At 50.3% G+C, this 10,000-nt stretch overlaps 2 protein-coding genes across 3 annotated transcripts in view; one reads left to right on the top strand and one right to left on the bottom strand.

The window, feature by feature from the left end:
* slc5a10 (solute carrier family 5 member 10) overlaps window positions 1-10,000 on the top strand; it is a gene marked incomplete at both ends in the record, with an annotated part of 23,703 nt that overhangs the window by 1,084 nt on the left and 12,619 nt on the right. The window contains 7 exons of the mRNA XM_084466134.1: window positions 1-85; window positions 586-645; window positions 1,277-1,381; window positions 2,206-2,311; window positions 2,780-2,860; window positions 3,300-3,505; window positions 4,597-4,732. The exon at window positions 1-85 is cut by the window's left edge and continues 20 nt beyond it. Coding sequence (XP_084322260.1) covers window positions 1-85; window positions 586-645; window positions 1,277-1,381; window positions 2,206-2,311; window positions 2,780-2,860; window positions 3,300-3,505; window positions 4,597-4,732 — 779 coding nt within the window. The remainder of the gene's footprint in view (window positions 86-585; window positions 646-1,276; window positions 1,382-2,205; window positions 2,312-2,779; window positions 2,861-3,299; window positions 3,506-4,596; window positions 4,733-10,000) is intronic.
* LOC311341237 (uncharacterized protein) overlaps window positions 3,450-10,000 on the bottom strand; it is an 8,430-nt gene continuing 1,879 nt past the window's right edge. Inside the window, exons 2-6 of one of the 2 annotated variants that reach the window (XR_014633300.1) lie at window positions 9,147-9,314; window positions 7,603-7,727; window positions 5,149-6,631; window positions 4,116-4,513; window positions 3,450-3,489 (exon numbers count right to left, since the gene is read on the bottom strand). Coding sequence is in view for 1 of the 2 variants with exons in the window: in XM_084466133.1 (XP_084322259.1) it covers window positions 4,172-4,513; window positions 5,149-6,631; window positions 7,603-7,727; window positions 9,147-9,314 (2,118 nt within the window). In the remaining variant the exon portion in view is untranslated. Of the gene's footprint in view, window positions 3,490-3,874; window positions 4,514-5,148; window positions 6,632-7,602; window positions 7,728-9,146; window positions 9,315-10,000 lie in introns of those variants that run through there. The other variant, XM_084466133.1, reaches the window with a different exon arrangement.

The raw sequence follows: 10,000 nt of genomic DNA, 5'->3' as shown, positions 1-10,000 counted from the left end.
TAGTTCAGAAGGCTCCGGTCTGTTCATTGGCCTGGCCGGTACTGGAGCTGCTGGGGGCATTGCTGTAGCAGGCTTTGAATGGAATGTAAGTATAGACTCTTGAGTATATAAACACACATTATACATACATTATATATCTAGACTATTTAATGATTAATACATAAATTCAGTATAGGCCTTTTGCTTTAATTGACAGAAAAAAGTACCATAACTCTTCGTATTTCCACTAAACAGGACTGATTAGAAAGAATATACGGAGGGTTGAGTTCTAAAGATAAATAATCACACATCTTATCCTAATTGTTAATTCCTTGCGTATGTACACAAACAATTCCTCCTATTCGTATTATAGCTTTGATGTTCACCAAAGTTGCAATGCTGACGAATACCAACAGGGGGCAGCACAGCTCTCTATGAAGAGGCTCTGGCTGATAGAGGCCACGTGCCGTTTACAGTGGTAGAAGAGCTATGCTTCAGGAATTCATTAGAAACAGATGTGGCAGCGGTCTGACCAAAATGTGGCCGCGTCTGAGGTCCATGTGTACTATTCTCGTGAAGTCATTTTCTGTCCTGTCATCCTTTCAGGCTACCTATGTATTACTGGCTCTGGCCTGGGTGTTTGTCCCCGTCTATGTTGCCTCAGGGGTTAGTAAGCACACAATACACAAACAAGCGCGCACACACACATTTTCTGTGAAAATGTATTTCCTTTTGAGGACTTGATTTTAAATGTGTGGACATATAAACAGATGTACATACACATACACGTGCAAAATACCAGGGCTGTGGGTGGACGTGTGTGTGCCCGTTAAGTCTGTTAGAATTATCAAGTCCATCGTCGTGCCAAGAAACAGTTCTCGTTAGACACCATGAAAATTCCACAACAGGGTGTTACAAACACACACACGCACACACACACACACACACACACACACACACACACACACACACACACACACACACACATACACACACACACACACACACACACACACACACACACACACACACACACAGTCACACACACACAAAGTGGTTATTTTAATTGCTGACGCAGCAATAAAATACTCACACTATAAGTGCTTGCTATATTTAAACACATAATGTGTAGTAAACAAAGTTTGCTAGCACTTCTACTGTAGCCATTACTTTAGTTCAATTGTGGAATTTCTCATCATTCGTTGTCCTAATTTATTGACCGGGGGGGGGGGGCAAGTCATGAACACAAACACAAACGTAAACGTAAACATGTGAAACACTGCTGATGTGTGTTCAGATTGTAACGATGCCAGAGTACCTGGGCCGTCGTTTTGGAGGAGAGAGGATCCGAACCTACCTGGCTGTGCTGTCTTTAATGCTGTCCATCTTCACCAAGATATCAGTAGGACACCAACAAACACACACACGCGCACACACGCGCACACACACACACACACACACACACACACACACACACACACACAAACACCCCTCTTAATACTGTCCATCTTCACCAGGATATCAGTAAGACACACACACACACACACACACACACGTTGTTATACTTCTTCATGTCCCCCAATGATAAATCACAGAAATCATGGTCAAATCAGCAGAAGACAGCCCTTTACATGAACCCAACGCCAACGATGAGAGAGATGCACTGTCCCCCAGACGTATCAGTGTCCAGTTGAAAAGGAAACGCTGTGATTCTCAGTCAGACCCCTAGTGACCAGACAGTGAGCATGCCCCAGGCGGCCGCGTATAAAAACATCACATGCTCCCACTTGTAGCCTAATCTGGTGAGGGCCTGTTCTTCAGGTAGGCCTCTGCATCATACTGCAATAAAAACTACACCCTAACATCCTTAACACACCGACACACCCCTTCACTCACACACCCCTTCACTCACTCACACACACACACACACACACACACACACACACACAGACGCACACACACACACACACACACACACACACACACACACACACACACACACACACATGGCCTTTGTCCAGGTGCAGTGCAACAACTTGTCAATCCAATCTGGATCTCGGTAATGTCCTACTTTAGTAAGTGATTTTATATGTTGCTCATGTTTTCACTCTGCAGTATGTTTTTCGAGTGCAGGGGAATGACCCATTTGTCTTTGAATAACGGTTATAGTTTGGGCCTAGTCGGTAGTGTCCCTGTGAGGCTGACTGAGAGTGTGTGGGTCCCCAGACCGACCTGTACTCTGGAGCTCTGTTCGTCCAGGTGTGTCTGGGATGGAACCTCTACCTCTCCACCATCCTCATGCTCGTTGTCACGGCGCTCTACACTATCGCAGGTACACACACACACACGTACATACACATACATACACACAATCAATCACACACTTATACACCCACACACACACGTACATACACATACATACACACAATCACACACTTATACGTACACACACACACACACACACACACACACACACACGTACACACGTACGTATGTACGTAATACATACACACAAACACACGTGCATGGAATAATGCACACGTGTAAGCACACGCACACACATACACACACATGCAAGCACTCTAGCACACATGCATGCGTGCAAACACACATAGACGTCTAATCCCACATACAGACACAAGTACGCGTGCAGACACTCGTACAAATGGCTTCAACACCTACACAAGATGCCACATCTGAATCTAAGGTACATAAAGGTAAACGCTGATGTACATCATTTTGATGGATGTAATAGTCCAGCGTACCTTCTCCACACTCCCCTCCCGTGTGGTGTCTTCAGGGGGACTGGCTGCAGTCATCTACACTGACACCCTGCAGACTGTGATCATGATCGTAGGAGCCATCATCCTCACCATCACCGGTAGGCCCGCCCTGGATCCTCCTTAGCGATTAGATCACAGATTTTACAATAAGGGGGCATTAATTACCCAATTAAACATCAACATTAGTTTCATTTCAGTGATAAGTATTAACTGAGTTTATTAACAGCAAGGTAATAGTCTAGTGATTATTGATTAATGGTGTTGCTGTTTAGTAACGGTGTTAATGTTAAAACCAAGGTATTTATACATTATTTAATAGGGTTAACCCTTACTGACTAACCCTAGCCCTACCTCTTACCCTATCCCCTATGCTAATGCTACATATGAATGCTTATTATTGCATGAACTAATGTTAATGAATGGTTAATTAATGTACCCTTATTTTAGTGTTATCAGATCACGCTTATCAAGAGTCACAAAGAAAACATGGTCCTTATGAACAGTGTGTGTGTGTGTGTGTGTGTGTGTGGTCCACAGCGTTTAACGAGATCGGGGGCTACAGTAACCTGGAGAAGGTGTACAGCCTGGCCATCCCCAGCAAGATCATCCCCAACAGCACCTGCCACCTGCCCCGGGAGGACGCCATGCACCTGTTCCGGGACGCCACCACCGGGGACCTGCCCTGGCCCGGCATGACCCTGGGGCTCACTATACTGGCCACCTGGTACTGGTGTACGGACCAGGTACACACACACACACACACACAGATACAGACACACACACACACACACACACACACACACACATACACAGATACAGACACAGACACAGACACACACACACACACACACACACACACACACACACACACACACACACACGGTTCAGAATGGACAACAGAGTGGGGACCTGCATTTGCTGCACAAATGCAGCGTGTTTTTTTTGGTTTATCGAGCCCTGCGATACATTTTTAATCTTTAATCAAATTTTAAAAAAGAGACACACTTAACAATGCCATGTTTTTATTTACAGTACAGTTCACTTTTGGTCCCCAGTCCCCACCCCCCCCCTCTGTCCAACATGATTTTTGATTGGACATGTGTCAAGTCAATTCACAACATGTGCAGAGAGGCAGTTTGAATAACCCCTCCTCTACAGCTCCGGTAACCAATAAACACCAAGCAAATAAGAAACAGGTTTCCTGGTTTTGTGTTAACAACCACGGTCATGGTTCAGTAACTATTGACACGTTTGCATCGCATGCTTAAAACCACACGCCCAGAGACAGATTAGATCTCCTATATAATAATATTGAATGATTCACCGGGTCCTTAAAAGTCAAAAGTCATTCACATTCGATCCGAGACTCCAACCCGGCGATGACGTCACGCGTGAGGTGGCCCCTGGTTCTAGCTGTGAGAGGCTTTCTTCTGGACCCCGCCCGCCCGCGCCTTCAGGTGCTTCATGTGCCCCAGCTTTGAGAAGGAAACCCCCAGGAACCCGGCGGGGTTGGCCGGCGCCGGCTGTGCCGCGGAGGCGTTGCCTTCCTTCCTGTAGCCGGGGCTGTGTCGTCGCGGCGACCGGCTGCCTCGTGCGCGCTCACTGTCCATCTGCATCTGCTGGCCCAGACCCTGCCAGTAACGGTGCCCTCCGATCACGCGGGTCGACGTGCTCTCCGGCCTGTGGAAGCTCCCCGGCTTGGCCACGACGACCTTTGGCCCCCGACCCGGAGACGTTGAGGCCTGGAACAGCTGTGTGGAGACGAGGAAGAGAAGGATTAAACGATGACGCCGTTTGTTTGTTTGTGTGTGTGTTTGTGTGTGTGTGTGTGTAGGTGATTGTGCAACGATCCTTGTCTGCCAAGAACATGAGCCATGTGAAGGGTGCGTCGATACTTGCGGGCTATCTGAAGTTGCTACCCTTCATCTTCATCATCCTCCCTGGCATGATAAGCAGATCCCTCTATCCAGGTGTGTAAAAAGTGTGTGTGTGTGTATGCATGTACAGTATGTATGTGTGTGTGCATACATGTATGAATACATGCATGCATTCATACATAGGTATGTGCATATGTGCGTGTGCATGCGTGTACCTATGTACTATGTACAAATTGGTGCACAATGAAAACCCAAAGACATTTCCATTTCCAAACAGCCGAACAGCAATTACCAGTTTACAAACGGCAGACAGCTACACCTTCCCACGATGTTACCACAATGTTTACCACTCGCATGACGCCGGTGACTACTCTATGTGGATGACTCACGTTCACGCCGTCACACAAGCCAACGCGACGCGATAGAGCAAGACGAGACATAACCGTCTCCTCCCCTCCCCCGTACCAAACGACATCACGACGGCGGCGGCGGCTCCGGACGGCCCTCACCTGTCCTATGTGCTTGTGCGGCGGCGCCTGGTGCGAGCCCCTGCGGAGCAGCTGCGACTGCTGGATCAGGGCCCTGCCGTCCTCCTGCTGGCTGGGCGGACGCAGGTCCAGCATGCTCTGGGAGAAGCGGGCCATGACGTTGAGCCCGTCGCCCTGGCGACCGCCGCCGCCCGACCCCGTGCCGCCGCCGCCGCCGCCGCCGTTGGTCAGGCCGTCGGCCGGCTCCGTCGGGTTGCACTCGTAGAACTCCTCGCCGTCCGACGCCGTGGAGACGCTGGAGGGGTCGTCGTGGGTGGCCGGGTCGTCGCACATCACCTTGGTGCTGTCCTGGCTGCCGTCGACGCTGTCCTTGTCCGCGAGGCGCGACGCGAGGCGGCCGCGCGCTCCCGCCGCCGCCGACTCCGCCGCCGCCACCGCCCGCGGCTGCGCATCGATCTCCGGTATGTCTATCTTCCGGACCAGGCTGATCTGAGGCTGGCTGGACGGACTGGAGGGGTGGGCGCTCTCTATGACCAGCTGCAGGGTCCGCGGTTTGGGGACGGGGGGCGTCACGACGGCGGGGGGGGCAGCGACCGGCGCCTCCGGGGTCGCTACCGAGGTCTCTGTCGACGCCCAACTGTCTGAGGTGTCCTCGGTTTCGCGTGTCTTCAGGGGCGAACGGTCCCTGGGCGGGGGCTTTTCTCGGGGGGGCGGCGGGGCGGCGGTCTCGGCGGAGGGGGTTGCGACGGCGACGGCGACGGTCGCGTCGGTCTGTTCGGCGGGCTCCGGTTCTGGCGGAGTGTGCGTCGGCGCCGCCGCGGGCTGCGTCTCCGTGGGCGCGGCGGCGACGGCGGCGGCGGTTTTGGCGGGGACGTCTCTAGTCTGAAAGGGCCCCAGGTCCGTCCGAGGCACGGCCGGGGCCAGCAGCTCGGGCTCGGGGGCCGAGGCGAAGGGCGAGCTGAAGCGTATGGCCTGGCTGGTCTCGAACATCTCGGAGCGCTGCAGGTGCACCTGGTGGGCCCGCTTGTCGTCGCGGATGTTGATGAAGCCGATGACGTCGCGGGGCGGGTCGGGCTCCGGCCACGTGGGCAGGTAGTTGATCATGTAGGCCTTCTCCAGGTGGGCCAGGCCGGGGTGCAGCGGGGGGGCCTCCACCTCCTCCCGGATGCGGCCCTTCAGCATGATCAGCCCCAGGGGGTTCTTGGAGCCCGAGTTCTTGTTGCTGGAGTCCTGGGCGGAGGAGCCGGGGCTGGCCTGCTTGCCGCTGGTCACCAGGGCGTACTTGGGGTTGATGAGCTTCCGGGCCACGGCGGCGGAGACGGGAACGGGGGCCGAGTGCAGGGGCGGGTCGGGGGCGGGTTCGTCTCCCATGGAGACCTTGCCGAGGGAGACACCCCTGGAGGTCAGGTAGAGTTCGCGGAACTGCTGGTCAAAGGTCTCCACCACCTGGCCGGTGATCACGGTGATGAGGTTACGGTCCAGACGGGAGGACAGCCACGTGTAGCTTGGGGAAACAACAACAACAACAGAGGGACGTCAACCTACACTGGTTAAGCGCTGGTTATGTCTGCGTGTTTACTGTTGAACAGGAGTACAAAGTGCTCAACAGGGAAATCAACACAACAAGAACCAGAAGTAATTAACTGTGAAGAATCTGAATATCAGAGATTCATTTGGGAGGTAGAGTTAAGCAGAAAAGAAGGCGTAGCACACAACTTGATGAGAAGCTGATGGTGGTTCTAAGATGTTGTTTAATGAATTCAATTACCTCAGGCCAGACAAGTGTATACAAGTGTTCATCGCAACTGCATCTGTCCCTACACTGCTCCATTACCTTTCTCCTTTTACCTTTCTCTCCCCGCTCTCTCCTCCATTGTTCTCTTGTAACTACATGCATCCCCTCCATGTTCAATTCTAAGTTACAGGCCAATTCTCCTTTCAACTTTGAAGGGCTTGTTGGCCTGGTTGTGCGATGAAGGAAAGGTGCTATCCCATGTGGTGTCTAGAAGCGCTCGTTCTGTATTGCCTTACACATTAAACTTTAAAGAGCGATAATGATATACATTACATTAGGCTGGATGAAGCCACAGTCGACTCCATCAATCTTTGATTGTCGCAAGATTAGCAACAAATAAGTCAATTATTTATAAAAGCGTACCGAAGCTAGGTTCTACTTTATCATAATCATATATGACTTGTTTTAAGGATCTTTTGTGGGTGGCTTTCAGAAAGGAAAGTGACTGTAAAAAGGAAAGTAAGTGGGAGAGTGAGGGAAGGATTTATAGCAAATGAGGCTGGAATCAAACGCTGGTGTCACTACTAAGGCGTTTTTTAATAAACCAGTCCACATGCAAAATCAACAGTTGTAACTGGATATCAACCGATATGAATGCCTTCCGCACTTGAATCACACAAAACAAACAGCCGAAACACAAGAGGCGTGGACGGTACCCAGGCAGGCCTGGATGTACCCACCTGTAGGAGCCGGAGATGGCTCTGTCTCCGTCGACCAACAGGAACCGCTGGTTCTGAGAGCCACGGACCCTCTGGGCCACGCGGGTGTAGAACTCCACACCGCCACAGCTACGCACACGCAGGTTCTGCATAGACACACACACACACACACAGAGACACACGCACACACACACATAAGAACACACACACACACACACACACACACGCACAGACACACACATGAATGCAGAAAGAAAGAGAGTTTCTGTCAATTAAAGCGTGAGTCCTAAATTAGGAGAATGAATACTGTTCTTTGTCAACGACACAGCCGCTACAATACCCCCCCCTGTTGAGCGATCGCGCAGGCTGAAACACGCTGACGACCTATGTGTGCGTATGTGCGCCCGACACGCCCTGTGGTATTTGTCTTTTGCCCTGTGATCAAGGTGTGGCGTATTAGCTGCATTATTGCGTGGGGAAAAGGTATTTCCCCCCAATGCCCATAGGGCCTCCACAGAGAGGAGAGCGGGGGAAGAGAAGTACTGGGGTTAGACTCTGGGATTAGACGGGAAACGTAAAAAAGGATTAAATGGAAATCTCTGTCCCATTTAATCTGTGTGTGTGTGTCTGTGAACGTGTGGGAGCATGTCGATGCGGTAATGTCTAATTTTCTGCTTTGTAAACAATTAACGACCTTATGTGGGCCTTAATCCACTGAGCTTCACTGTGAACCAGCTGATACGGGTCGTCACAGAAAGGTTCACTTCAGATACATGAGGACTCATAGCCTCACCCCCCCCTCCTCCTTTACTCTCATAAAAATACCCACGCAGTTATTGTATGCTTGCACGTCCTGGCACTTAATGTACACACTTATTGTACGGTTGTACGTCCTGGCAATTGTTGTTGAATACAGGGAATGAGTTAACCTAGCAATTGTAGGTGCTTGGCATTGTTCTATGAACATCCTTACTGACAAATGTACTTATTGTAAGTCACTTTGGGTGAAAGCGTTTGCTAAATGCCCTGAATGTAAATGTAAATGTAACAAAGATGTAAAATGGAAGGATCCACAGTAGTCAGCCCTCTGGCTCGCACCTCACTCAAAACTATTAATTGCATGGCTTGGGGGAATAAGACGGCAGTTATTTTACCCAAAAAACATTAACCAGTCCCTTTGATCTGCAAGTAGAAAATCAGCTTTTTTCAGAGAGAATGTGGAGAGAACAATGTTATGGCTGTGGCTTATCAAAACTGGGCGGTCCTTCCTCTCTTCTATCTATCATCACACTGGAAAATAACAGCTGTATTTAGTGTGTGTGTGTACAGGCCTGTGTGTGTGTGTGTGTGTGTGTGTGTGATAAGTGTGTGTACAGGCCTGTGTGTGTGTGTGTGTGTGTGTGATAAGTGTGTGTACAGGCCTGTGTGTGTGTGTGTGTGTGTGTGTGTGTGTGTGATAAGTGTGTGTACAGGCCTGTGTGTGTGTGTGTGTGTGTGTGTGATAAGTGTGCGTACAGGCCTGTGTGTGTGTGTGAGTGAGTGAGTGATTGTGTGCGTGAGTGTACCTTTAAGTGGCCGCGATGCATATCAGCTCGGCTGCACATGGCCAGGAAGCTGGGCACGGCGGCATGGTCGAGGATGATGTAAACAGGGATTTTACGTTTGAAGCTGGCGTCCAACATGTCCCGGAAGATATCCACGTCTGTGAACGCATCCATCACGCAAGCAATCACCTGGACACGCACACACACACACACACACACACAAATAGAAACGCACACATACACACACATAAGCACACAGCATATCACAAAAATTGCAACTGCTGTGGCTACTGCTAGTCTTTCGGGCACAAGAGTTGGTGGGTGCACTTTATTGAACCTTTATTGAACCAAGTTGGTCTCATTGAGATTCAACATGCAGGCCAGCAGCATACAGCGCAACACAATAAAACAAACAGAAAACAAGGTACAACCCCACGTAAGAAACATTATGTTACACTGTGAATCATTGAATCAGGCAGAGGGGAGGACGCAAGACCTATACCAGGCCAGAAAGTCACAATAACCTGCATCAGCGATTCTGCCATCGATGGAGTTTGACTGCACTTATCCATCCATGCAATGCAACTGTACTAGTTCTACCATGGCTCAGCGTCACAGCTGACGTTGAATTCAACTGCGTTAAAACCACAAGTCTGATCTGGGTCTGAGTAACAAATGACTGGTCGTCAAGACAATTATGCATGGCGCACCATGAATAACTGTTCTGTCAAAAATACGACACACAGCCGTGAACAGCAGTGTGCTTTGTGGGCCTCTGAGACAAGAGAGTGGAGGGGGGTGTTAAGGGAAGGCTGTGTGCCCAGGGTGACGGAGGGACAACTCATTAAACACCACCAGCCCTCTGGCCTGCGTGT

The sequence above is a fragment of the Micromesistius poutassou genome, assembly GCF_964030765.1.
Source record: "Micromesistius poutassou genome assembly, chromosome: 3".
In the NCBI taxonomy this organism is placed as follows: domain Eukaryota; kingdom Metazoa; phylum Chordata; class Actinopteri; order Gadiformes; family Gadidae; genus Micromesistius; species Micromesistius poutassou.
The sequence above is the reverse complement of the archived record's forward strand: the minus strand, read 5'-3'. Positions and strand labels throughout refer to the sequence as shown.